Source organism: Canis lupus, chromosome 1, assembly GCF_003254725.2.
Source record: "Canis lupus dingo isolate Sandy chromosome 1, ASM325472v2, whole genome shotgun sequence".
In the NCBI taxonomy this organism is placed as follows: Eukaryota; Metazoa; Chordata; class Mammalia; order Carnivora; family Canidae; genus Canis; species Canis lupus.
Genome location: NC_064243.1, coordinates 102,663,763 through 102,690,786, shown reverse-complemented (window position 1 = coordinate 102,690,786; position 27,024 = coordinate 102,663,763). Strand labels below are relative to the sequence as shown.

The 27,024-nt window shown below is 53.9% G+C and overlaps 3 protein-coding genes and 1 pseudogene across 5 annotated transcripts; all 4 read right to left on the bottom strand.

The window, feature by feature from the left end:
* Positions 1–287: 287 nt before the first annotated feature.
* TNNT1 (troponin T1, slow skeletal type) lies at positions 288–9,994 on the bottom strand. 2 transcript variants are annotated; one of them, XM_049107813.1, is made up of 12 exons: positions 9,879–9,994; positions 9,675–9,704; positions 9,398–9,430; positions 8,667–8,688; positions 6,355–6,415; positions 5,951–6,067; positions 5,639–5,716; positions 4,388–4,501; positions 3,975–4,084; positions 1,351–1,441; positions 1,207–1,247; positions 288–423 (listed from the first exon to the last, which is right to left on the bottom strand). In XM_049107813.1, the coding sequence occupies exons 6-12, from the start codon at positions 6,047–6,049 to the stop codon at positions 378–380; spliced, it is 579 nt and encodes a 192-aa protein (XP_048963770.1). In that variant the 5' UTR covers positions 6,050–6,067; positions 6,355–6,415; positions 8,667–8,688; positions 9,398–9,430; positions 9,675–9,704; positions 9,879–9,994; the 3' UTR covers positions 288–377. The 2 variants fall into 2 exon arrangements, with proteins under 2 accessions (XP_048963770.1, XP_025279722.2); XM_025423937.3 differs by lacking the exons at positions 9,398–9,430; positions 9,879–9,994 and having other exon boundaries at positions 9,675–9,706.
* Positions 9,995–12,726: 2,732 nt separating this feature from the next.
* TNNI3 (troponin I3, cardiac type) lies at positions 12,727–15,922 on the bottom strand. Of its 2 annotated transcripts, none has more exons than XM_049107721.1 (8): positions 15,755–15,922; positions 15,507–15,519; positions 15,282–15,368; positions 14,876–14,917; positions 14,442–14,573; positions 13,977–14,066; positions 13,299–13,479; positions 12,727–12,877 (listed from the first exon to the last, which is right to left on the bottom strand). In XM_049107721.1, exons 1-8 carry the CDS (start codon positions 15,763–15,765, stop codon positions 12,849–12,851), a joined length of 585 nt encoding a protein of 194 aa, XP_048963678.1. In that variant the 5' UTR covers positions 15,766–15,922; the 3' UTR covers positions 12,727–12,848. The 2 variants fall into 2 exon arrangements, with proteins under 2 accessions (XP_048963678.1, XP_025279723.1); XM_025423938.3 differs by having other exon boundaries at positions 13,303–13,479.
* Positions 15,923–16,434: 512 nt separating this feature from the next.
* DNAAF3 (dynein axonemal assembly factor 3) lies at positions 16,435–22,632 on the bottom strand. Its single transcript, XM_025423935.3, has 12 exons — positions 22,537–22,632; positions 22,337–22,425; positions 21,927–22,069; positions 21,473–21,566; positions 19,429–19,586; positions 18,958–19,140; positions 18,722–18,847; positions 18,505–18,627; positions 18,181–18,337; positions 17,453–17,567; positions 17,224–17,298; positions 16,435–17,133 (listed from the first exon to the last, which is right to left on the bottom strand). Exons 2-12 carry the CDS (start codon positions 22,419–22,421, stop codon positions 16,878–16,880), a joined length of 1,515 nt encoding a protein of 504 aa, XP_025279720.1. The 5' UTR covers positions 22,422–22,425; positions 22,537–22,632; the 3' UTR covers positions 16,435–16,877.
* A 1,052-nt stretch (positions 22,633–23,684) lies between these two features.
* LOC112643874 (60S ribosomal protein L26-like) lies at positions 23,685–24,171 on the bottom strand (annotated as a pseudogene).
* Positions 24,172–27,024: the final 2,853 nt, after the last annotated feature.

Below are 27,024 nucleotides of genomic sequence, written 5' to 3'. Positions count from 1 at the left end.
CCGTGGAGCACAGTGGGCATGTGGATGAACATGTGTTTTCATTTCTCTCAGGTAGACACTGGGAGTAGAATTACTGGGCCATAGAGTAACTGTGTGCCTAGCTGGGTGAGGAAGCACCAGACTGGCTTCCGAAGTGGCCGCCCCATGTTGCATTCCCAGCAGGTGCATAAGGGCTCAATTTGACCTACCGCTATAGTGACAAGGAGGTTTCTCTAGGCACTAAGTCAAAGGAAGCAGGGAAGCTGGCCACATGCAGTGCAGTAATGACAACCACAGAACTCAGCAGGTGGCCTGCAGGGGGCGTGTTTATTTCAACCACAGATGTGATCCATGCCCCAGAGGCTCTGGCTCAGGCTCTGGCTCCTGGCTCCCGGGCCTCACTTCCAGCGACCTCCAACTCGGCCCTTCCCTGCCCCCTTCCGGCTGTAGGAGAAGAGGGAAGGGGTGTCAGGAAGAAGGGGCTCCCCCAGCCTCTGAGATTGGCCCAGCCCTCAACTCAGGGAGTCCACAAGCCCCACCCCCAAATTCCCACTGTCCCGGTCAAGAGGACTGGCAGGCAAATGCGTTCTCTGTTCGCTGACGGGGCAGTGTGGTTGATGGTCTGAGGGTTTGCTGACTGGGGCGGTATGGTTGATGGTCTGGGGCCGGGTTCCACCCACCCACTTGCAGGAGCCGAGGTCAGTATGTTCCTGGGATGGGCTGGGGGAAGGGAGGGATGGGTGACAGAGAGTGGGTGGCAAAGAAGAGGGCCCAAGGCTGGGGTGAAAGAGAGAATGTGGGACATGGGGATAGATGAACAGAGAGCAAGAGAAAGAGAGCTGGGGAGGCAGAGCAAGGCACAGAAGTCACGGCGGGGTTCTCATCCTGTTGACGGTTGGGGCAGTGGGGGGGGATGTCCTGGACACTGCAGGGTGCTGGGCAGCCTCCCCAGTCTCCCCACCTGGATGCTAGGAGCACCTCCAGCTGTGACAGCCACTTGTGTTCCAGCCCCTGTCCAATGCCCTGGGGGGGCAAGACCACCCACCCCACCTTGAGAGTCCTGACTTTGAGGGACACAGAAACAGGGATGGAGACCCAAGAAGAGGGACCCAGGGCAGATGCCAAGAGGGGGCAAGGGACCAAAGCTCACAGAGAGAGGGAAGGACAGACCCCAGCGTCAGAGTGAGGGGTGGGTGGCACAGGGCTCAGCGCCCGAGACACACTTACAACTTCTGGGCATGGCTGATGCGGTTGTACAGCACGTTGATCTGTGCGGGAAAGAGAGACGGGCTGGGGGGACAGCCTGGGAGACGCGTCTGCCCGCCCCTGCCCTGCACAGCGCCGACATCCTCCGTGGGAGACGGGCCTTACCTCATACTTCTGCTGCTTCAGCTTCTCCATCAGGTCAAACTTCTCAGACTCCAGCTGGTGGATCCAGTCCGACAACTCCTGGGCCTTCTCCCTGGGAGGACAGAAGGGTGGCTGTGGCGCCATCCCACGCCCCCAGCCCACAGAGAAGTGCCCAGAGCCACCCCACGAGACTCTGAGTTGGGCAGCACTGTTGCCATTCTGCTAATATCTGAGGCCAAACTATTCAAAGTGAATGGAAGAAAAAGGGTTTCCAGTGTCTGCCCACTGTCTCCACATCCAAAATCCATATTTCCCTAAGGAAGAATGATGTCATGGTTAAGGACCCAGGTTCTGGAGTCCAGAAGCCGATTCAAGTCCCAACTTTGCCATTCTCCTGTTTGTGACTTTTGCCAAGTAACCTCCCCTAGGATCCCATTTCCCTCTCTGTAAAATCATGGCTACCTCCTCTATACCTCTTCTCCCATTCTTCCTTAGAAACAACCTTTTGCAATAGGCCTAGTTAAAAAGCCACTCTCCCAAATCTCCTGTGTAAGTAGGGGTGGCCAATGGGGATGAAAACAGGTCCCTGGATAGGGCTCCCAGGAAAGCCTTTGGTTAATTCATTCTGTGCAACTTCTTCCTGCTGCTTGGATGTGCTGGCTGGAGCCCCAGCTGCCACTTTGGACCATGAGGTGATTTTGAGGATGGAAATATCAGGCTAAATGTGGTAGAGCAGAAAAACAGGAGTCTGGGTCTTCAGTCATTTTCTAGAGTTTTATACCAGCTGTGGACCACCTAGTCTCAGAATTCTCCCATGTGAGAAAATAAGCCTCTGTATTTTAGGCTGCTATGGACAGGTGACTTTACTAGAAGCCAAGCTTATTCTTAACTGATAAAAAATCTATTGCACAGAACTGTTATACGATGTGTAATGCCTGACACGTAGAAACACTCGATAAAGTCAATGTTACTGTTCATTTTATTATTATTTATATTGCTTGTTTTGTCTTGCTAGCTACCAGCTTTCCACTGCACTCTCCTCTGGGGCACATTTTTATTTGAAAAATGTTGTAAGACCCTCATATTAGACCCTTTATCTAATGAATAAAATTGAGGTAACTGGATCTAAATATTAGTGGACCCAAGTTATGAGTGAGTGTGTGGTGGAGGGCAGAGAAATAAGAAAAGGGGGGAAAGGGGGTGGGGGGATGAGCAGCCACATATTACTTTATGACGGGCTCTGTGAAAATGTGCTCAGAAGGGGGAGTGCAAAGCGATCAGTGGGCTAGAGCCATGTAAACACCTCCAAGAGCTGACCCTGTGCGTCTTTTCTTGTGCACAGTATCCTCACACTGGTAGTTTGAAACCCACATGGTGGACATCATGGAAATGGGCAAAAGCTACGATTGGGACCTTTTGCTTCTGGAAAGCTGGCAGTTTAACATCTACCATCATTCCACTTTATAATGCAGTGAGTACAGGCTGCTGCACCAGACGGCCTGGGGCTCATTCCTAGCGCTTACACTTGCAAGCTGTGCAACCCTAGAGAGGTTACTTAACCTCTCTGTGCCTCAGGAACCTCATCCAGGAGGAGGATACTCATAGTATCTACGTCACAGGGTTGTAAGCCCTCCCTGGGGCATGGCTGCTGCAGCGATCACCATCATCACCACCACCGCCACTGCCATCATCATCGCCATCACCATCATCATCATCATCACCTCACTGACCTTTCACAGGTGTATGAAGTAGACTTTGTTATCCTGGCCTTATTTTGCCAATAAGGAAAGTGAGGCTCAGAGAAATTGCTTGCCATGCCTAGGATCACACAGCTGGTAAGTGGTAGAGCCACCACTGAGCTCCAGCCCCCATTGCTGTGCTGTCTCCAGGGTTGTGGGGGTTTCTGACTTTATGGGTCATACCCAGGTCAGAAAACATCAGGCTATGGCTGAGGCCCCAGAAGGAGAAGCACTCTGCAGTCTTCCCTCCAGTGCTTATCACAAGATGGGGGCTGTCCTGTGAATGGGAGGTAGAGGAGCAGATGGAGTCCCAGGGGGCAGACACTTGGCTGGAAAGGTCTCACTGACATGTCTGGCTTTAATTCACATAAAGATGGGGCTTCCTGGGCAGCCCGGGTGGCTCAGCAGTTTAGCGCCGCCATCAGCCCAGGGTGTGATCCTGGAGACTGGGGATCGAGTTCCATGTCAGGCTCCCTGCATGGAGCCTGCTTCTGAACCCTCTGCCTGTGTCTCTGCCTCTCTCTCTCTCTCTGTCTCTCTCTCTCTCTCATGAATAAACAGATAAAATGTACAAAAAAAAAAAAAAAAGATGGGGCTTCCTGAGTTTCCACAGGACCTCAATAAGTCAACAAAATCTCCTAACTTTTGGTGAGCCATCTTATCTGGCTTCCCCTCATATGACCCCCCCAGACTCTACATGTCAAGGTAGCCACAAAAAGTGAATCAGTGACATATTTCACTGGAAATACAAGGGAGTCCAGAGAGGGGGACACACTACCTCAAAGTCACACAGCACCAGGGCTCAGACCTGGGCTTCTGCTCTCCCAGAGCTGGGTAAGGATTCCCTTATGTCACCGTCTTACAGCCAGCCCCCTCCCACCCTGAGCCCCCATCCCACCGGTATACCGGAGCTGGTCTTCTCCCATGTGGTCGATGTTCAGAGGCTTTTTACGCTCAGACAGGATACGTAGTTTCATCTCCCGACCTGTCTGGCGCTTACCACGCTTTTGTTCTGCCTGAGAGTAGAGAAACGGACACACTGAAGTGTGGGATGGATCAGAACCCATGGAGCTGAGCTCCTCACCACCTTGTCCCTACACCCAGGAGTCCAGGCCCCCAGCCCCTCCTCCCTCAGACCAGGAGTCCAGGCCCCCAGCACCTCCTCCCTCAGGCCCAGGAGTCCAGGCCCCCAGCCCCTCCTCCCTCAGACCCAGGAGACTAGGCCCCCAGCCCCCACCTTCATGGGGAACCAGAACTCTAAGCCCTCTGTTGCCTCTTCCCTGGAAACATAGACCTTAGGTCCAGAGGAGTGAACTCACCTTGACCAGGTAACCCCCAAAATGGGCTCCCATATTGGACAGAACCTTCTTCTTTTTAGCGTCATCCTCAGCTCGCTTCTTGGCCTCTTCCTCCTCCTTCCGCATCTTCTCCTCCTGAGGGAAGAAAGGGGTTAGCCCTAAGGCCTTGCCCACCCACTTCAGGGAAAAGGTCTGGGATGGGGAGCTGGGAGGGAATCTCACTGGTGAGCTAAGTGAAGCAGGACCAACCAGACACAGTGCATGAGGCAAAGTCAGTGTCAGAATAGGCAAGAATGCAGACATCCTGGGGGTGCCTAGGGGGCGCAGTTGGTTAAATGTCTGCCTTCCGCTCAGGTCCTGACAGGAGGTCCTGGGATGGAGTCCCACATCCAGCTCCCAGCAGGGACCCTGCTTCTCCCTCTGCCTGTGTCTCTGCCTCTCTCTGTGTCTCTCATGAATAAATAAAATCTTTTTAAAAAATTAATCACACCTGCAAAGTCCCTTTTGCCATGCAAGGTATCATATTCATAGACTCTGGGCATTAGGATGTGAGCATCTTTGGGAGACCAGTACTTTGCCTACCATGTCACTACTCCTAATCTTTAAAAGTGCTTCCAGGAGTCCTTGATGTCAAGGCAGATCACATATCCAGAGCCTACGCCAATGGGAATATCCTAACCAGTCTCCTACAACTAGCTAGCAATTTGCTCCAAGTTGGACAGGTGACCAATCTGCACTCATCCCAGAATCATGCAGAAGACAGATAAAAGAGGAATTATAGCCAGAGTTTCTGATGGTCACTTTCCATCCCTGCCTGAGAACGGGATGTCCAGTAGGGTGACCAGCCATCTGGTTTCCCTGGGACTGATGGGAACAGGATTTTCAAGGCCCAGGCCAGGAAAGTCCCAAGCACACCCATGATGACCTCATCACCCTAGGGTCCACAGAAAAATGGGCCCAGGGATAGGAAGACAAAAGCTGAGTCTTTGTGAGCTTGAGTTTCTTGATCCAGCCATGCCTGAAGCAAGTCACACTCCACTTTTCTTTTGGTTATATGAGCCAATAAAATTCTCTTTCTGCTGAATCCGGTTTGGGTTGGGGTTTCTGTCCCTTCCAAAGGAAAGATCCTTGAATAATACAGCACAAGGACTTTCTCAGGACAGCAGAAAATATGACAAATGGGAAACAGAGCATCCAGCTGAAGAAGTAACATTTGGTCTCCCTTCCAGGGCAGGGCTGGGCAGGGCAGGGAAGGGCAGGGGAGGCACCCACCGCCAGCTTAGCCTGACGCTCACGCTCCTTCTCTGTTCGGAAGCGCTGCTGCTCAGCTCTCTCAGCTCTGCGCCGCTCCTGGGGCGGGAGGGGGGTGTTGGGGGGAGAGAAGAATGAGGGGGTGCAGGGACGCTGCCTTCCCAAGGAGGTCAAGAGCAGAGATGAGCTAGTTTGAGTGTGGCCATGGACTTGCACCAGTTGCCAGTTCCCTCAAGATTCAGCCTCGGGCCTGCACTGTCTGGGAACCATTCCCAGCCCAGCCCCTCACAGGGTGAGGGAGGAACTAGCAGAACCCCACCTCCCTCCACTCACAATGCGCTCTTTCAACGCAATGAGCTCCTCTTCCTCTTTCTTCCGCTGTTCAAAATGCACGTCGATGAGCGTCTGCAGCTCCAGCAGATCTTTCTCCATGCGCTTGCGGTGGATGTCCTGCAGGCCGGAGGGGGGGCGGGGAGCGTGTCATCCCCAGGCAGTGTGGGGGACCCGCACCCACCTGTGCGCACCTCAGAGGAAAGTCAGGGCAGGGCCCTTGGGGGCAGGGATGGACTGGGACAGTTTAGGGAGTCGGGGGGCCGCTGTTCGCGATGCTTGCAGAAGGTGGCACTAGCGACCCACACTAGGTCCATTTTAGGGGATTCCCGAAAGAAGGGAGAAGCCAGGGGCGCCTCTTCCTAATTTGCACAAAGACACCTGGAGACTGGATGTCCCTTACTTACATCGAAGTCCACACGTTCCCCTTCTGGGATCTTGGGGGGGATCAGTGGAGGGACCACAGGCCTGATGGGTGGAGAAGGGGAATAAATGAACAGCCTGAGCTCCCTGATGGAGCTCCCCAGCTGCTGCTGCTGCACTGTTTACCCTGGCAGCCACCAGCCACGTGTGGTTGGGGCACCTGACAACTGGCTGGTCTGACTTGCGATTCCATGTGCCATCTGTGAAACACACTGGATTTTGAAAACTTGGTTCAAAGAAATGTAAAATATTTCACTAATGATGCCGCCTATCAATTGATTACATCTTGAAATGATAAAATTTCAGATATAGTGGATTGAATGGAAAAATCCTATGAAGATTAATTTTATCTGTTTTGTTTTACTTTTTAAAATGTTGCTTGTAATATATATTTTTATACATAAATTATATACATAGATTATACATATGTGGCTTGCACTATATTCGTATTGGGTGGTGCTGCCCTGAGGGGGGGTCCGCCCTCCATCCATGCCTTCATTAGAATTCTCTCTTCTCTGCTTTTTAAAACAGAAACTTCACCTGATTTCCTTCCTACTCCTCTCGCTGTCACCTCTGTCTACTGGTCCCCAGAGAGCCCTTTAAAGAGTTTCACCCTTGGGAATCCCTGGGTGGCTCAGCGGTTGGGCACCTGCCTTTGGCCCAGGGCATGATCCTGGCGTCCCATGTCAGGCTCCCTGCATGGATCCTGCTTTTCCCTCTGCCTGTCTCTCTCTCTCTCTGTCTCTCTGTCTCTCTGTCTCTGTCTTTCTCTCTCTCATGAATAAATAAAATCTTTTCTTTTTAAAAAGTTTTGCCCTTTTATTCGTTCACAGGACACTCCCACAAGGCATGTCATTCATTCGAGTGACTTCGATTATCATCAATTACCAAGGATTCACCAACTCTGTCTCCAGCCCAGATTCTCTTTGAGGTTCCAGACTCAGGTTGACAGGTGCGTCCTGACATTTCCTGCCTTCTCACAAACCATGCTGCCTCTGAGCTCACCAACTTCCCCCAGACTGAGTGGCGGCCATATGGCCCAGACCCCTGGCAGCGGTGCTCACATTCTCCCTCCCCTTGCCCCAGTGACAAGTCTGGCCTCTTTGCCTGGGCATCTCCCCAGTCTGTTCCCCAGTTTCCACCCCATGCTCCCCACCCTAGCTCAGGCCTCGGCCCCTCTCCTGTGAACCTTCATGCCAGCCTCCTCCTGGCCCCCTGCCACCTCTGGCTGTTTACCTTCAGTTCATCTTCCTTCATGACTTTAGAGCGGTGTTTCTAGCACCCAGAGCTCATCCTTAAGTCCAAGCAACCCAGCATTCAAAGTCCTTCTCCATCTGGCCCGTCAGATCCTCCAGCAACTTCTCTCCTCCTTCCCAGACACACACATTTCATGGTTCCCTGGCTATGACATGTGCCTTTGTACCCCTGGGCCTTTGCATATGCTGTTCCCTCTGCATGCAACGCCCTTCCCCTTCCTGCTGCATCCCCTGAGGCCTTCCCTTCTCCAACAAGCCTTCCCAGATCCCAAAGCACACCTGTGCCCCCCTGATCCCCCTTGCTGTCTCACTGAGGTCTGACTCCTCTACTCAAAACCTTCCATGCCTCCTCTACTCAAAACCCCCCATGGCTCCACAGGGCCCAGGCTTTCACAGCCCCATGCCTTCTTGCACTCTGCACTCCAGCCATAATGAAATTGGCACCACTGCCCACACCAACCCAGAACTCTCCTTCTTGTGCTCAGATCGCAGCCTCCTTGCATCTCCAAGCTTTGGCCCCAATCTCACCTCCTCCAAGACCCTCCGCCCCCATGAGCTCTCATGGTCTCCACAGATCTGCTTATTTTAGGACTCTCATCATCAGAATGACCTGTGTCTCTGTCTGTTCCCTGAAAGCCTGGCCTGAATCCAACCACTGCACCATGCATGCACCCTGTGAAGCTTTCTCCTTTACAATATCCCTCCCACCTCCTTCAGCTAGTGAACTCTTCATCCCTCAGGACTCTAGCATCACCTCCTCCCCTGGGAAGCCTTCCTTGACTGCCTAGGGCAAACATAGTACCTTCTTGTGTGCTACCCTCACTGTATCTGGGTCTGTTTCACCAACAGAGCAGATGGGTTCTGATATACCAAACACCAAGGGAAGTTCTCTGGACAATTGGCTGACAGAACAAATCCCTGCCCTTTCCTGCTTCAAGGGCCCCACTCTCCTTTTCTGCTTTTCTTACACCCTGTCTCTGGGGGTGGGGGGTACATATTTAGGAGGATGTGATTGGGATGCTTAGCCCCTAGGATCTCACCTTGGTTTGGGACGCTCCTCTTCTAGTGGGGAGATACAAAGAGATAATTAGCAAGAGTTCATGGGGGTGGGCCTGATACACCCAGAGGAGGGAACTCCCCTCCAAGCCATAGACCCCAGGAGCAGCTCTGGGGGAGAGGCATGAGTAGGGGGGGAGAAGAGGGAACAAGGGAAATCAGGAAGAGGAGGATCACACGCATCAGATATACATTCAGAACTGGTGTGGGGTCCCCCTCCCACTTCTCTGGGAACCCAGGGCTCCAACCCCCCCAGACCTTCCTCTTACATACCAAAGCTCCTGCTCTTCTGCATTTACACCTAGCACTTCAGGGTGCCCCCAGCCCCTCCCCTCTGGGGACACAAGAATCCAGACGCCCAGGGAGAGCCCTTTCTGCAACTCACACCCCAACCTTTGAATGTATATGAAGGAGAAAAGTGACAGGGTCGGGGACTTAGATGGGGGTGGGGTGGGGGTGTCTGTCCGCAAACATCCAACCCTTCTACAAGAATTCCTCCAGGCTGGGGAAGAAGGCTTGGGTGTCGGTCCCTTTAAGAAGGAAGGGAATGGGTTAAAGCCTCGGCGAGGCCGTTTCCCTTCGTGGACACCAGAGGGCGCGCGAGCTCTCCGGAGCTTAAAGGACCGGGCCTGGGCGGGTTATGCGGGCGCAGGGGTCCTCGCAGGGCTCGGGGCCCGAGGAAATCCGTCTCGGGAAGCGAAGCAGCCGCGGTTACCTCGCTCTGCCACGGGCTCCGGCTCCTCGGCGGCTGGGGAGGAGGAGGCAGGGGGAGAAGCGAGGAGGGGGTAGCGAGGGGGAGCGGCCACGCCGGGGTGCGGGGGGCGGGGGGGGGGGCAGGGAGGAAAGAAAGGGTAGAGGCTGTTAAAGGACCTGAAGCCGGGGCGGTCGGGAGCCCCGTGCCCGCCGGCCCCGCCACGCCCAGCGCCCCCTCCCCACCCAGCCCCGGCCCCGCGGGGCTGCCTGGGCCGCAGACCTGCGGGTCCAGGCCTCACCTTCCTCCTCCTCCTCCGCAGCCTCCTCTTCTGGAAGGGCAGGGGGCAGAAAAGGCAGGGTTAGAACCCCACAAGAGAGCACGCCCAGGGTGCTGCGACCCCGAGGGTGGCCGCCCCGGGTGGCCGGGGGCGATGGGCGACCCTTGTCCTCGGGCCTCCCGCGCGTGTCCCCAGGCCACCGAGGGCCACCCACTCCCCACTCACCTTCGGGCTGCTCCCTGAGGACACAGGAAGAGGACAGAGAGGCAGGGTTAGCGTGTTGGAGGTGGGAGAGGGTCCCACCTCTCCATACCCCAGCCCTCCCACCAGCACCACTCACTCCTCATACTCCTGCTCCTCGGTGTCCGACATCCTGTGTCACCTAAGGACCAAAGAACATGCGACTGAGGTGGGGTCCCGATGGAGGAGGGGCTGGGGGCCAGAGTCCTGGGTCTGAGGGAGGAGGGAATGGGGGCCTGAAGTCCTGGGTCTGAGGGAGGAGGGAATGGGGGCCTGAAGTCCTGGGTCTGAGGGAGGAGGGCCTGGGGGCCTTGACCCCTGGGTCTGAGGGAGGAGGGGCTGGGGGCCTGGACTCCCCAGTCTCAGGAAGGAGGGGCTGGGAGCCCTGACAGGGAAAGGGCTCTGGGAGGTGTGGGGGGAGCACAGCCCCAAAGCTGCAGCTCCTGCCCCTCCACCACCACAGCTGTCCTCCTTTGTCTTATGACATGTCCATGGGAACCTGATCTGAGTGGAGATTAGGAGAAGGTATTTGGGAAGGGACTGTGGCCTGAAGACAATAGCTGCCCCACCCCCCAAAGGCTATTTTGGGGGGATGTCGTAGATGGTGAAACAGAGGACATTTCCTAAGAAGGGATTCAAGGGGGGAGGCTCCTGGGAGAATTAGTCACGCAGGCTCCCTCTCCACCCCTCCCCCTCCCCCTATCTGGTTATCTTCCCACCTGGCCCCTCCTGGCCCCCTACCCACAGCCTTGAAGGAAGCTGGACTCATCAAGAGCAGTGAAGTCCACACATCTCACCCTGACTCCTACATAGACACCACATCATCTTTGGGATTCCCCCAGGACCAACAGTATCCAGGTTAAGAGCACCCCCAAATCCTGAGACCCACAGATCCTGAGCCCCTCCAACTGATGATGCCCCTAGTTTCTGGGGACAAGCAAGGCCTCATGTCTCCAGATTCTGAGAACCCCATTCTTGAGATTCCAGCGTCTGGGCTGACATCCCCAGATCTTGACGCTCTAGGTCTCGACACCTACATTCTAAAGCCTCAACGTCTTGAGACCCCAAAATCTAGACGCCCAAGCTCAGAGGTACAATTCATGTTGCCCCAAAATTTGGTACCTCCAATCATATGGCTTCAGACCTGGAGACCTCAATTCTCAAATCCCCAGAGTCTGAGGCTCCCAGTCCTGACACCCAGCCCATAAATGTCCAAGCCCAGATATCCCCAATTTCTGAGATTCCCTCTGAGCTCCTAGGTCTGAAGGTGTTATATTCTGGGACACCCCAATCTCGGCACCCCCAGACTCCATAACTCCCAAATCCTAATACCTCTGTCCTCAGGCCTCATAAAGCCTGAACTTCCCAGGAATTCCCAAGCCTTAAGTTTGTACCACCTCCACCTCCGTAGCCACCCCTCCTGTCGTCTCCCCCCCCCCCATCTCCCCCCAGTACGAAGCTCCTGGAGACCATTACCTAAGGCTGAGTCTGCAGAGTCGGTGAGCAAATGGGCAGGGCAGATCTGTTGCTGACCCTGCGAGTGGAAGCACCCCTGGTTTATAGTGGAGTCTCAGCCCCGCCCCCCAGGGGAGAGGGAGGGCCTGAGAATTCCTCTCTCAGACCCAGAGTCCAGCTCAGAGGCTGCCCTGCCCCCGCTCTGGCTGCATATTCAGGATCCTGGCACCTCCTGGGGGTCTAGGGACCCCTTCACCCCATCAGCATGGCCTCGCACCTAGACTGGGTCAGGTGACCTCCAACCTCCGGGCTCCCCACCTCCCTTACAGCACGCTGAACCCGATGCTTTGAAGTCCCTGGGCTTGGCACACAGTAGGTCCTCAGAGAATACTTACTGACAAAAAGAGCACAAGGGGTGCTTCCTCTTATAAGGCTCTTGTCCCAGTTTCTGTGTCTCTTCGGGCCTCTCTGCATCTCTGATACTGTCCATCTCTCCTTTGTCTCTGGGACCCTCCACCTGTGTGTCTCTGTCTCTGTCTCTGTCAACCCCCTCCCACCCCCACCCCTTTGTCTGCCACCAGGATTCCATCCTGGTGACAACAGGCGCTAAAGCCGGGAAGCAGGTGTGGGTCGGGGGAGGGGAGAGGGTGTGGTGTCAGGCCCATGACCTCACACTCCCCCACCTTCATCTGACACTGAGCTGTTGGGTATTCCTGCCCCCCTTACCCTTACCCACAGCCGGCCACGACCTTGAACCCTAAGGGAGCCAGCCACCCCTCCTGCTTCTCAGTGTCTCTGTCTCTCCCTGCCTATCATCTCTGTTTCTCTTTCTGGGCATTTCTCCAGGGGCTGTCTCTCTGGGTCTCTCCGAGTCTGTGTTTTCACTCCCTGTGTCTCCCCATGCATTTTTGTCTCTGCATTTCTGGGGGTGAATCTGTCAATTTCTGTGAATCTGTCTACTGGCATATGAATGTGTGTGACCTCATTTATGTCTTTCTTTGGCTCTGCATCCGTGTCTTCCTCCATGTCTCTGCATTGTCCCTCTTTCAGTCCCTATTTCTGCCTTGTTTGGTGGTCTCTGATGTGCTTTGTGCACATCGGCCTCTCCATTTCCCCTTTCTTTGCAGGTCTTTCTAGGAATCTCTGTCTTTTCTCCCTCTCTGTGGGTCTCTGGCTGTCTCTGTGTGTGTGCATGTCTCTCTCCTTGGACCTCGGTCTGGGCATCTCTGCACACCCTGCGTGTGAGGCATAAGAGCTGGGAACGCCCCCTACTGCAGACCCAGCTCTGCTCCTGCTGTGTGGTGTGGCTTTGGGGGACTCTCCCCTCAGTCTTCTCATCTCCCTCACACCGGACCCCCAGGTAGCAGACTTGCAGCCATTTCTAGCTCAGAGAGAAACTTTATTCCTCAAGGACACCTTCAGGGCCAGGGCAGGGGGCAGCCAGCTCAGCCTTCAAACTTTTTCTTGCGGCCCTCCATTCCACTCAGCGCATCGATGTTCTTACGCCAGTCTCCCACCTCCCGGTTTTCCTGGAGGAATGGGGCCAGGAGTGAGGGCTTCTCTCCCATCTACACTCTCTCAAATAGCCTCCCCCCAATCTTTGGCCCGCTGGGCCACTCTGCTTTGGATGTCCATTTTGAGATCTGCTTCTGGAAGGCTTCTCATCCCCTCAGGCGATCCCATCAAAGTTGCCCCCATGCACATCCTATCTCCCTCATGCACTTCTGGCCTTGCTACTTCCTTTCTCCCTAATGCACTTCCTGGCTTCCCCTTCTACTTTCTGGCTTCCCCTTGCACTTCCTATGCCCCTCCTATACTTCCTATTGGGGACCTCTTACCAGATTCTTCTCCCCATAACTCCAAGTAGCATCTGCCCTGAGCTTAGGCCCAATGACTGTTATGTCCCACACCCTCTCCTCTGAGCACCCCCTTTCCTGGCTCTAGCCACACTCACCTTCTCTGTGTCCTCCTTCTTCACCTGCTTGAGGTGGGCCCGCAGGTCTAAGGACTCCTTAGCCCTGGTGCCCAGCAGCGCCTGCATCATGGCATCTGCAGAGATCCTCACCCTCCGCAGGGTGGGCCGCTTAAATTTGCCACGAAGGTCAAAGATCTTCTGGGTCAGATCTGCTATCTGGGGGCAGCCATAAGGGAAGGTAGAAACCTCCACCAGACCCATTCTTCCACCCTATACTTCCCTCTGCTCTCTTTCCAGGCCTATGGAGGTCTCATCCAGGCTCCTCATCCAGTAACTGTAAGCCCTCCCGACGGGCCCAGCCTCCTCTCTGAAAAACACTTGACACCTCCTGGTGCTGCTGCATGCATCCCACAATTTCCTGACCCATGCCTGAGCTCACCTATCAACAACACCCGATGCTCCAGCTACACATTTCCACGAATACAGCTTCTGCGTTCCCAACTCCTGGCTTTTGTGTGCTATTGTCCCCTCTGCCTGGAACAGCCTTCCCTAACCACTTTATACTCATTCTTCTGCCCCATCCCTGCCAGGCCCAGCTGTCCTGGGTCTCCTGGTGTCTGCAGTCAACAGCAGCTGCAAGGGCGTGGACTGAGACCACAACCCCAGGCACCAGACTTTACCCGAAGGGACCAAGACTGCCCAGGGCCCCCCACCTCTGTGATGTTCTTGGTGACTTTCGCCTCCACATCGTATCTCTCTTCATCCACTTTGTCCACTCGGGCGTGGAGTTGTCGGCACAAGTCCTGGTCAAGAATGTGGTATGTGTGGTTGGGGGACGGGGGTACTCTGACTCCTGAGTCTGAGGGAGGAGGCCCTGGGGGCCTGGACATCTAGTCCTAGAGGACTCTGGGGCAGCTGGAATAAAGGGTGCTGGGAGCCAGGAGTCCTGAGAATCTGACAGAATTGGGGCTGGAGAGCCTAATCTCTGGGTTTTGAGACTGTAGGCAGCTGCAGGCCATATTTCTGAACTCCTGAGGGTAAGGATTAGCAGACTGGATCACAAGGTCCAGAGCAGAGGTAGGGGACAGTGACTAGACCGGTGAGTCCAAACCATGCAGGAGCGGTCACTAGGTACCTCGGATCCCCAGCTGGGCAGGAGTCCCTGATGAGAACGGTACCTGCAGCTCCGCGAAGCCCAGCCCGGCTAACTCCAGCGGCTGGCACCGCGTGCTCAGAGCGCGCCCTTTCTCTCCGCGCCGCTCCTCCGCCTCCCTCTCCAGCTCTTGCTTCGCGATCTGCAGCATCAGGGTCTGCAGAGGCGAGGCCGGGGACCGCAGCCCACCCGGGGAGGCGGATGAGGGCTGCGCGGCATCCGCACCGGGGAGGCCGCCCTGGCCAGGACAGCCCCCCAGTTCCAGGCAGGGTCCGCGGTTTTCCAGAGACGCTCCCCTTCAATCCGAGGCTCCGCCCCCGTGGCGGGGAGAGGGTGGGTGCTGCTCACCACAAGCCACGCTCACTCCCCACTGAGGCCTCGTCCTACCCCCTCCCGCACCCGACCCTCCAGCTCCACCCCCTGAGGACACCTAGGCGCCCCCTCCAGGCCCACCAGCACCTTCAGCTGCAGTTTCCTCGAGGCGGAGATCTTGGACTTTTTCTGCCGGGGTGACATGGAGCAAGGAATAATCAGGGCGGGGAGTAGGAGACAGATGGTCGGGGGCATGGGTAGGTTCCAGATTTGGACTCGCTTCCCGCTGAAGCTGAGCCCCTCAGCCCCATCCACCAACCCTGACCCCCTGACTGCTTAGGCAGTTCCCATGGGCAACGAACTCCGCCCATAGGCAGGCCACACCAATCCGAGCCCTCCCTCCGCAAAACCCCGCCCCTAGGGCGCAGCTTCCTCCTAGGCTCCGCCCACAGCCAAAGCCCCGCCCCAGCCAAGGCTCTGGCACCGCCCCTCCACCCCTGGGTCCCGCCCCCTCTGCGGACCGGGAACCGAGCCCCGCCAGCCCCTCGCTCACCTTGGCGTGCGGCTCCGTGGCGTACGCGCGGTAGTTGGCGGAAGACTGGCGTCGGATCGGGGCCGGAGCGGGGGGCGGGCACCCCGCCTGGGGTTGGGGGGATGGAGCCACGTCACTGCGGGCCCCCCCAGCGCCCCTCTACGGGTGGAGCTGCCACCTCCCGCCCCAGGGCCCACCCTGCGGCTCCCTCCCCTGCCGTGGACCCCGGCCTGCGCCTCCTCTCACCGCATCGCCGCTCCTGAAGGAAGAGACCGGGAAGGGGGGGTTAATGGTGGGCCTCTGTCCCGTCCAGTCTAAGGGACCCCAGGGGCCGCCCACCAGCTGCCCAGTCCTCGGGTTCCAGGGAGTCTGGTTCCCAAACCTTTCTTCGTGCCGATAGCCAGGAGTCTGTCCCCACCTCCCTCCTCAGGCCTCACAGGCCCACGTCCCACCGCCTCGGGCCCTGCAGGTCCGAGTTCCCTAGATGCACTCACTCATCCGCCATGCGCAGACTCAGGCCAAGGCTTGCAGGAGGCAAAGAAGGGCAAGGGGCGATTGGAAGGTCAGTGAGGGGGCATCCGGGATGACCTTGAAGGCCCCCAGAGCTTCAGTCTGTCTGCACTGCTCAAGCTTCACTGAAGACACTGAGATAAGGGGCGTGGACTGAGACTAAATATACTGCTGCCACCTCCTCCCCCTGCCCAGGATGTGAGATAACCGGGGCGCGTGAGGGGTGGGGTGGGCTGTGCTCCAGCTGGATCACCCTTCCACCTTGGAGGCCTGGAACCCAGCCCCTCCTCCCTCACACGCAGGGGTTCAGGCCCCCATTCCCCTCCTCCAGCAGACACAGGAGTTCAGGCCCCCAGCCCTTCCTCCCTCAGATGCAGGAGTTCAGGCCCCCAGCTCCTTGGTTCTTCAGACCCAGAAGTCTGGGGCTCATCCCCACACTAAACAGTGATCTCCATGAGAGCTATGATCAGTTTCTGTGTCCCAAACCTGTTAGCCACTCAATAAATTTTGTTGATTTATGTGACGATCCAGGTATGGTCCAGACTCTCAGGCAATAACAGCCCAGAGAAATCCACTTGGAACTAGGTCTCCTCTCTTAACCACCCTAGCCCCTTCCCTGTCCCAGCCCTGGAGACAAAAGTGAAGACAAAGACACAAGGGCACATGAAGAAGAGGACACCACTCTTTTTATCTGGACTATGTGGGTGTGGACCAGCCCTGGAAAGCAGATTCCCCCAACCCTCAGGTAAAATAGGACCTCTGAGGACAAGAAAACCACATAGAGGGCCTGAGACTCAGGGCCGGATCTCTAGAGTCTCAAGAATGGAATGTGGAACCCTGAAAGAACACTCTAGAATTCTAGGAACAGAATATAGAATCCCAGGAAGGTAATCTGAAATTCTAGGGACACCGCTGGAGCTGTTGGAGAATATTGAGAGTATACCCGAGTGAATATTCTAGAGGCAAGCTCTACTTCCAGGACCTGACCTTAGAGGTCAGAGATGGGGGACTGGATATCTGGGAATGGGGTCAGACTCTCTGTGGGTGGAGCCAGAACCTTGGGGAGTAGAGCTGGAGTTTGAGGGGTTCTGAGCGCAGTTTGAGGGGCTAAGAGGGTGGGGTCCCGCCTTTGAGAGGCTGACTCTGGTTCTCAAGGGCCGGAGCCAGGGTGTCAGGGGGCGGAGTCATGGATTCCGAAGCTGAGTCAGTGTGCTGGCCAGCAGAGTCCAAGGCTTTGCAGAAGCGCGCAAAGGTCTCCGAGGGCCTGGCCTGGGGTGGGGGCGTGAATCCAGCCGCCTGAGCTAACTCTCCAACCCGGGCAGCAAAGCCCTGCAACTGCTCCTGCCTCAAGTCCACCAGGTACCTGAAACAAGGAAGGGGTATGTTAGGGGGTCCCCGGCTGTGAGCCCAGGGCTGGATATTCCCTGCCCTGCGCTCCCACTGGCTGGCTTACCGGGCCAATTCCACCACCAAGCGTCCTCCGGGGGCCACACAGGCCCCGAGATCGGGGCTGAGAAGATGCACCATCCTGAGTAGAGAAAAGTGAGGGCTGAGGGCTGAGACTTAGACTTTCAGGTCCTGAGGGAGTAGTGGGGCCAGGGAATCTGGGTGCTGACTGAGGAGGGGCTGAGGGCCAGGATTTCTGGGTGTGAGGGCAGAGGAGCCAGAGACCTCTTTCTTACCCACAGGCCACATAAAGCAGCTGGAACCGTCCCTTGTAGCAGCTCTTGTGGTGAAGGGTTTCTGCAGAGCCGAGAGGCAGGAAGCGCACAGTGAAGAATCCCGGGGCAGAGGCAGCTGGGGATGAACCCGCAGTTAGGCAGGCACACCAAGCTTGGAGATAATGCTCCTTGCCTACCTGTCTTGAAGCCCTTTCTCATCATCTCTCGTAGATGGATTCCTGGAAAGTTCTAGGAAGGTCAGCCCAGCAAGCAGAGATCCATTTTACAGACTAGGCAACTGAGGCTCAAGAGAGGGAAAGAGCGGGTGGCCCATGGCCATAAGGGTCATCCAGACACTCAGGAAGAGCCAGGTTAGGTGATGGTTACCAGGGCGCAGGACCAGAATCAGGGCAGGGGAAGGGTCTCTCCACGGGTGGGCTGGGCCCCAGCACCCTGTTAGAATACTCTAGCCGCAGGTAGGATTAGAATTCTGTTGGAATTCAGAATGATAACAATGGTGTCAAGATTGAGGAAAGGGAAAGAAATACAAAAAAAGAAAAAGACATATCAGGAACAGGAGATCACTTGTCCAGTCGTTGGAAACCATATCATTACGCACTTGGAGCTGAAAGACCTGGAACCTAACGCCCAGGATGGGGGTCCAGGTTCCACTCTTTCCCTGGGGGATGATGTGACCCCTTTACCACCCAATTCGCATTTCAAGGGGGTCAGCGAACCAGGACGCTTACTACGCTCTGGGCTTGCACCCTCGCCATCCTCGCGATCCCCGCGATCCTCGCCCTGGCACATCTGCTCGGGGTTTCCCTGGGTGTTTCTCGGGCGCCCCCAGGCGGCCATCTCTCGGAATAGCTCCGTCACGTTGTGCTGAGTGATCTCCCCAGCAGTCTGGGGAGAGAAGAGGCGCAGCCAGGATGACGCGGCTGGGCCTAGAGTACACCATCCCTCCCCGGAACGCCCAGTGCGAGGTGTGTGCTGGCGAGGGGGGCGGTTAAAGTACAGAGGGGCGAGGCCTCGAAAGCCCTCCCTCAGCCCCAGCACCTGCAGTCACACACCTTGACCGGCTGTCCGTTGCTGGTCCGCAGGAGGCTCTCATCGTCTGTTTCGATGCCAAAGGCCACGAATGGCCCCGTGGCGATGTCCCCCCAGTAACCGCGTGCTGCGATACGCTCCCCGTGCTGGAGAGAAAAGGCACGTGAGGTCAATGTTGGAGACCCCGGTTCCCGTGTCACTGAAAAGAAGCACTGGCCCGGGCAGGGAGAGGACACGTACATGGCTCAGGAAGCGACCCGACGCAAGGGTCCGGTTTGGCACATGATAGGCGCTGGAGTCTCTGAGTTCAAAGGCGACACCCGTGTCCCTCCAACGCCGGAACTCGCGAGTGTGGATGACTCGGGCCTGGATAGAAGGCCCGAACGAACAGGTCTAAGCAAATCTGGTATATGGGCCCCCAGTCCCACCTCCCTCGGACCCCGGAGTCCGGGCCCCCAGCCTCCCAGCCCCCTCACCCCGCGATCGTGCAGCTTCATGTGCAAGTCCCAGTCGCTGACACCGTGCCGGGCGTCGTAACGGGAGCCCAGGTAGTGACGCAGCCTGGAGTCCCAGAAGCGACTCATGGGGAAGGCCTCGGGCTCCTTCTCTCCGCCCGCCCAGAAGCGGAACACAGCCTCCAGGGCGTCGCGCTCACGGAACTGCACGGCCGGCACGCGGGAGGTTGGGGGGCGGGGAGAGAGTAAGGGGGAGGAAGCTGCAGGGAGAGCCGGATCTTCTGCTTTACCCTCCCTCCCACCCCAGGGCGCGAGGAGGATTCTCCCATTTCTCAGAAGAAACTGCAGTTCCGAGAGTAGAAGCCACCACCTAGGTCACATCCCCCAGTGACAGCTGGGGGGCTGGGGTTCGAACGCCATCAACGAAAACCCTTTTGGGCTTCCCATTTCCATTCTTCCCGTGGCCATCGGGATCCTGGGCAGTGGCGGCACCTTGAGGGCGCCTAGGCTGAGCCAGGGCAGCTGCTCCTCCAGGCGGTCCGGCTCCGGGACCAGGTGCGCCAGGCGGTCGGCTTGCGCGCGCACGAAGGCGGCCACCTGGGGGCGCAGCAGCGCGTTCCCCCACACCTCCAGGAAGGTCTCGCTTCTCTCTGGGGTAGGGGTAAGGGGGCGGGAAGAAGGAGAGAGGGTTAGTGGACAGAGCAGTCGAGTGAACCCAGAAATGAGACTCGTGTGGCTGACGCACACCCTCTTTAATCTTATTATGTCATAGTCATGTGAGTATAAGGGACACTGGCCAAATCCCCATCCATCCCCCAGACTCTAAGAGTCACTTACACCCAACCTAAGTCTCCTCCTAGTCTTCCCCACCCACCAGATGAGCCCAGTCCTGCAGCTCATGTTTGAATTTTCCTCACGTTATAAAAGAAAAAGTTATGTATAGATGGAGATGGAAATGGAGATTTATGCATGTTAAAATATTATAGTGTTAAATTGTTCCTTTTTAGTTAGGAATCTTACCAGAGAACTATTCATCTTTAGTTGTATACAGGTTTATATCTATATCAATGTATCTCTATCAATATGTAAATTGTTTCCTTTAGTGGTTTAAGAATCCTGTAATAGAGAACTATATACCTTTAGTTAGATAGCTAGGCTCAGAGCCTTTTATGAGGTACACTGTGACATGTGTGCAGTGTATTCTGAATGCTCTGAGCTATTAACAACTACCCTCCAAGGTCGTGAAAACAATGATGATCAGTAAGAGGTACTGAGCCTATATCATAAGCCAGGAGCTATGCATTGTTTTTGGTTTTTTTTTTTTTTCTAATTGAATCCTCACAAGAACTCTATGGGGAAAGAACTTTTAGGATCTCCCTTTTATCAATGTAGAAACAATGTGGGCCCAGAAAGGGACAGATAGTAGCCCCAGGTCACTCAGCAAGCAGAGCCAGAATTTGTTTGTTTTTTTTTTTTTAAAGGCAGTATTAATGTTTTTTTTTTAATTTTTATTTATTATTTATGATCGTCACAGAGAGAGAGAGAGGCAGAGACATAGGCAGAGGGAGAAGCAGGCTCCATGTACCGGGAGCCCGACGTGGGATTCGATCCCGGGTCTCCAGGATCACGCCCTGGGCCAAAGGCAGGCGCCAAACCGCTGCGCCACCCAGGGATCCCTTTTTTTTTTTTTTTTTTTTTTTCCGATGCAAGCGCACGAGGGTTTATTAGCAAGCTCGAGCTTGGGTCCAAGTATACCCGACACAGCGGAGCAGGGACTTGGACCCAGAGCCAGAATTTGAACAGACTGTCTCAAGTCCAGACTTGGCTCCAGACACTGGGCCAAAATCATTGCCATCATGAGATCATGATTCCTGCCACCCTGCCCCTTCTCTTCGTCCTCCTCCTCCCAGGGCTGCGTCTTCAAGGCAGACTCCCTGAGATTCATGCCTCCAACTGAGGACATTCGGACCTGTAGGAAGGCTCTGAAAAGGACTGAACTCAGTTCTGCCAAACCTTCCCCACATCTGGGGGACCCACTACCTCTTAAGAAGTCCTTTGATTTCTTTTGGTCCTCTCCTGTGCTAGGAGCTTTTGAATGCTTACCCTGTGCCATGCATTGTGCTGACAGCTTATGTGCATTTTCTCCTGGAATCCTCTCTCTCTCTCTTTTTTTTTTAAAGATTTTATTTACTTATTTATTCATGAGAGACACACAGAGAGAGGCAGAGGGAGAAGCAGACTACCTGTGGGGGAGCCCCATGTGGGACTCGATCCTGGGACCCCAAGATCACAAGCTGAGCCAAAGGCAAATGCTCAACCGCTGAGCCATCCAGGCGTCCCTGGAATCCTCTCAATGGCTCTAGGAGGTATATTTAGCCCCATTGTACAGGTGGGAAGAGTTGAAGCCCTAAGCCTGACAAACTAGTGAACAAGTGATGCAGTAGGTAGCTAAAATGTTTACATATTGATATGCCAGAACCCCTGCAGGCAGGGGGAAGAGGCTGCGGGCCAGAATGTCTGGGTCCTTGCAACTGACCTTGCAACCCCATCTTCTCAGGTTCCTCTAAAGCTAGGCTGAAGATCAGCATGTGTCGGGCCACAGCTTCCAGATTATTCTCTAGCACATAGAACTGGAAGATAGATAGAGCAAAATGACTCTGAGATCTGTATCCCTGGCTCCTTGGAGACCCAGGGATGGAAGACTTCAGCCTCCTGCCTCCAGAGGACCCAGGCATCCTGTACACTGGCCCCTTTCCTTCAAACACAGGAGTCTGGGCACTCAAACCCTCCTCCCCACCATTATTCAGGGACCGCGAATCCTTAGGCTCTTCCTCCCACTTGAACTCGAGTCCCCAACCCTGAAGTCTAGGTCCCCAGCTTCTACCTCCCTCAGACCTAGCAGTCCAGGCCTCCAGCTCTCTTTCCCTTCAAGGACTCAGGAATCTGGGCTCTCATCTTCATCCTCCTCCCTCCCCAGAATCCCAGCTCACGTGTAACCTCCTGCGAGGCCACAGCGCCGCCCGGGCCAGGGTCCGAAGCAGGTGCCGCCCATCCACGGAGCCCACGAGCAGTACATCTAACTCGGGGGTCCTGGGCTCGGTATTGTCCCGCAAGTCTGAGTCCACAGGAGGACCTGGCAAGATGACACGGGCTGGGGTCTGTGGCCTGAAGAGTGCCCCAGAACGGTGGACTACAACTCCCAGTAGAACTCGCACGCCTGGCCTACGTTCCCAAGGGAGCTGTGCCTCTAAGCATTCTGGGACTCGTAGTCCTCAGAGGCCACTTGGGCTGCCCAGTGAGGGGCGGCGCCGCCATTGGAGCCTCGGAGAACGTTAGGGCGCCGCCTGCCAGGCTGGGAAGGCAGCCGCCTTGTCAGATATGGTCCAGCGTGGGGACTCACTCTCAGCCTGCAGGTCCAGCGCCGGGGACAGGCCCCACCAGGATACGGAGCCGAAGCCTGCGCCGGAGCCCGCCGGCGTGGTCATCGCCCTGCAGAACAGACATCCTGGGAGTCCCCAGACATGATCCTTGCGTCGCCCCGCATGCCCCTCTCACCGCCCCTCACGTCTCGGCCCTCTCCTCCAAGTGACACCCCCTCACCTCTACCCTTCCAAAGACTCCCTCCCTGCTCGGTGCTGCGCTCGGTTCCGCACCGCGTACACACACTGCCTACCCCCCCTTCCTTCTCGACCAATCAGCCAATGGGAGTACGCGGGTTGGCACCGGTGCGATCAACTGACCAATGGGAGCGAGCGAGGCACGACTGCTATGAACTTTTGGCCAATGGGAGAGCTCGCGGACGTGGAGGGTGTGTGGACGCGGTTGTCATGACGATGGCGCGGGCGAAGAAAGAGGGGGGCCGGGGGAGGCTGGGGCGGGGCCTGGGGAAGTCCACATCTCTGAGATGGAGAAGGTAGGAGCCGATTCAAATTGATACACAACTGAAAAAAAAAAAAAAAAAAAGAACTGAACAGAATATTGATTAATTCAAATTAAAGTGAGGCTGCCTGGACCTCCTCTGTGTCCCCTTCCACCCCACACCGTGATCCTACCACCCAGGCGGGAAATGCAGCAAGGTGCTGGTGCTAGCTAGACTGGCCCCTGGCTGCTCAATTGTCAGGAATTTTGCAACCTGGCTGTTACCCACAGTCGTTGCTGAAAATTAAACTGACTTACTAATTCCTAAAATTAAACTCAAATTAAATGCATTATCTTAAAATAAAGGCAATACAGGGATCCCTGGGTGGCTCAGCCGTTTAGTGCCTGCCTTCGGGCCAGAGCATGATCCTGGAGTCCGGGGATGAGGGATCGAGTCCCACATCGGGCTCCCTGCATGGAGCCTGCTTCTCCCTCTGCCTGTGTCTCTGCCTCTGTGTGTGTGTCTCTCATGAATACATAAACAAAATCTTTAAAAATAAATAAATTTTAAAAATAAAATAAAGGCAATATATACTCAAAACTCATCACATCTTATTTTACTATATTTTCCTATTGCTGGTGGTCTTAAGGTTTTTTTACATCAATTGTATTCAAATGAAGGAAATAATATTTTATTTTAACGCAATCGTTTTAAAAAATCAAATTGGCAAACTAGGACCACTGGCTGCCTATTTTTCTAAATAAAATTTTATGAGAACCAGGGCCAGGAGTAGTATGAAGAGGGGTGGTCCAAGTGCACAGTCAGACCTTGTCTTTAAAATTTTTATATTTTATCCATCGTTGATTTCTTTCTTTTTTTCATTTTAAGTTTTTATTTAAAGTCACTTAAGTTACTTTACTCCTGCATCTTCTCAATGGTTTCTTCCTTATATTTGCCCTTTTCCTCTCCTACTTGGCGAGATTTGGCTTTATGCTCAAGGATCTTTTTGCGGTCTTTGTCCAGTTTTAATCTAGTGATAACCACTTTGCTAGGGTGAATGCCCACGTGGACAGTTGTGCCATTTGCCTTCTCTGCTGTACTTGTTCAATGTAGATGACATAATTCTTCCTGTAAACCTGAACTATTTTGCTGATTTGCTGACCTTTGTAGTGTCCTCGCACAACCTGCACTTCATCATCCTTCCGGATGGGCATGGGCCGCATGTTGTACTTCTGCCTTGGCTCTTTGGAAAGCGGGGAAGACATGATCTTCCTGCGAATGTGGGAAGGCGCATTGAAATGCCGCTTACGATTTTTGCTTCGGTCAGAAGTCACAAACGGATTGAACTTCATATTGGCTGCTGGCGCCTCGGCGATGGCCGCCCATCGTTTATTTCTTTTCCCTTTTTTTGGGTTTTTTTTTTATTTTAAAAATATTGTATTAAAATTCTATTTATCTTGATGAATGGTGTTGTTTTTCTTTTTTTAAAGAGTCCATGCGGGACTCCATCTCAGGACCCTGGGATCAAGTCCTGAGCCAAAGGCAGATGCTTAACCACTGAGCCACCCAGGTGCCCACCACTGAGCCATGCAGGTGCCCCTGAATGGTGGTTTTGTTTTGTTTCCTCAGCTTTGCCTTAAAATGTGGAACCTTTATCTTGACCCTGGGAAATACTATGTTACTGTATGATAGAATACTAATAGACATCACCTCTGGACTTTATATTCAGTTACTTCATTTAGACAAATCAGTCACTTTTTCTGTGCCTCAGTTTTCTGCTCCGTAAATTATGAATGGTAACATGCAGCTGGCAGTGATGTGATGCATTGAAAGGGGTCCATCTGAGGACAGAGGACAGTCTGAGGACAGTTCTGGGCACTGGGAAGTGAAGCTGAGGTCTCTGCACACCATGCAGGACTCACTGGCCTTCTGGCTCTTTTGAGAACACACCAAGCCTGTTCCTGCCCCAGGGCCTTTGCAATTTAGGGTTCCTTCTGCCTGGAATTCTTTTTGCCTTCATCTTATTTTTATTGTGGTAAAATACATGCAACATAAAACTTTTTTAAAGATTTTTTTAATTTATTCATGAGAGATACACAGAGAGAGAGGCAGAGACACAGGCAGAGGGAGAAGCAGGCTTCCTGCAAGGAGCCTGAAGTGGGACTCGATCCCAGATCCTGGGATCATGCCCTGAGCCAAAAGCAGATACTCAACCACTGAGCTACCCAGGCATTCCATGCAACATAAAGTTTAATGACATTTAGTATATTGACAATATTCTGCAGCCAACACCACCATCTACTTACAGAGCTTTCTCATCGTTCCGTAAGGAAGTCCTGTATTCATTAATCAGTCACTTTCCATTTCTCCCTCTCCCTAGTGCAGCAAACCACAAACCTACTTTTTTTTCTCTCTGTGGATTTGCTTATTCTGAATATTTCATACAAATGTAATCATATAATCTGTGGCCTTTTATTTCTGACTTCTTTTGCTTACAATCAAGCTTCATTTTGCTGTAGCATGAAATTGGTACAAACATTCCTTTTTATGACTGAATAATATTCCATTGTATTCCCCTCTTATCTTTGCAAGCCTCATTGCTTCTTGTCATTCAAAGCACAACTCAAACATTACCTCTTTAGGAAATTTGTCCCTGATTGCTCTTTCTAAATTATCTCAGCTCTCACTAGTTTACTTCCCAATACAGTCCACTATTTGTAATGATTTTATTTTTCTCACTTGTCTGCTCTCTTGAGACACAATACCAGGGCCCCCAATGTCATCATTTAACTCAGAACATATTCAATCCCAAGATTTAGAGACAGATTTCCTGGCTGTATGAGCCTAGGCAGGTCCTGTTACTTCTCTGAGGCAATGTCTTCGTTTGTCAACTGGGAATAATAATCATGTCTATTTCATGGGGTGGTTGTGAAGATTATTATTAGCAGGAGTAGCAGTAATAGTAACAATAGTAATACCTCATGTTGTTTTCATAAAGATGTCCCCTCATTCACTCATACATGAGAAACTACCGCATCTGGGATGCCTGGGTGGCTTAATGGTTGAGCGTCTGTCCCTGGCTCAGAGTGGGATCCTGGGATCCTGGGATCAAGTCCTGCATCTGGCTTCCTGCAGGGAGCCTGCTTCTCTCTCAGCCTACGTTTCTGCCTTTCTCTTTCTGTCTCTCATGAATGGATGGATAGATAGATAGATGATGATAGATAGATGATGATAGATAGATAGATAGATAGATAGATAGATAGATAGATAATCACTGCACCCCCTTGAAGAAATTTGTTAAATCGCATGGACATCACAATCTGTAACTGACCAGATTTCCCTTTTCCCTGATGGTTGGCCATCAAGGAGCTCAGTGCAAATTAATACTTTGCCCTTTCTTTAGTACATGGGGCAAACTTTTGTCTCATTTCCACTTAACCTGTTGGTCCAAGAGCTCTCTTGCCAAATTTCATGGACCTTTATCTACCACCTGAAAACCTGTCTGAGATGAGAGGAGGGAGAGGCCAAGGAAATGACTGTCTTTCCTAGACACAGGTTAGGAAGCAGAATTTGTTGAAGGAAGGAAGAGGTGGAACCGTTGGCTTTCCCTGCATAGTTCTGTTATTTCTCCCAGTCTCTGGGTATTCCCAGACTCTGCATATCTACTTTGTCTCGGTGATGAGAGTACATCGCTTGGAGGTCAAGTCCAGATCTACATCAACTCGGGGTTTCCAGCATCTAACAGAAGCTGCCACAGTGAAGATCTCGGAAAACAGAATGGATGAATAATGGAAGAAAGAAGGGAAGAGGGGAAAATATGAGTATGAAAATCTTTTTTTGGGCAGCCCAGGTGGCCCAGCAGTTTACCGCCACCTTCAGCCCAGGGCATGATCCTGGGGCCCCGGGATCGAGTCCCACATCAGGCTCCCTGCACAGAACCTGCTTCTCCTCCTGCCTGTGTCTCTGCCTCTCTCTCTCTCTCTGTTTCGCTTGTGAATTAAAAAAAGAAAAAGAAAGAAATTCTTTTAAAGATTTTATTTATTTATTCACGAGCGATAAAGAGAGAGAGGCAGAGACACAGGCAGAGGGAGGAGAAGCAGCCTCTATGCAGGGAGCCCGATGTGGGACTTGATCCCAGAACTCCAGGATCAGGCCCTGAGCAGAAAGCAGATGTTCAACCGCTGAGCCACCCCGGCGTCCAATGAGTATGAAAATCTATGTAAGGTACA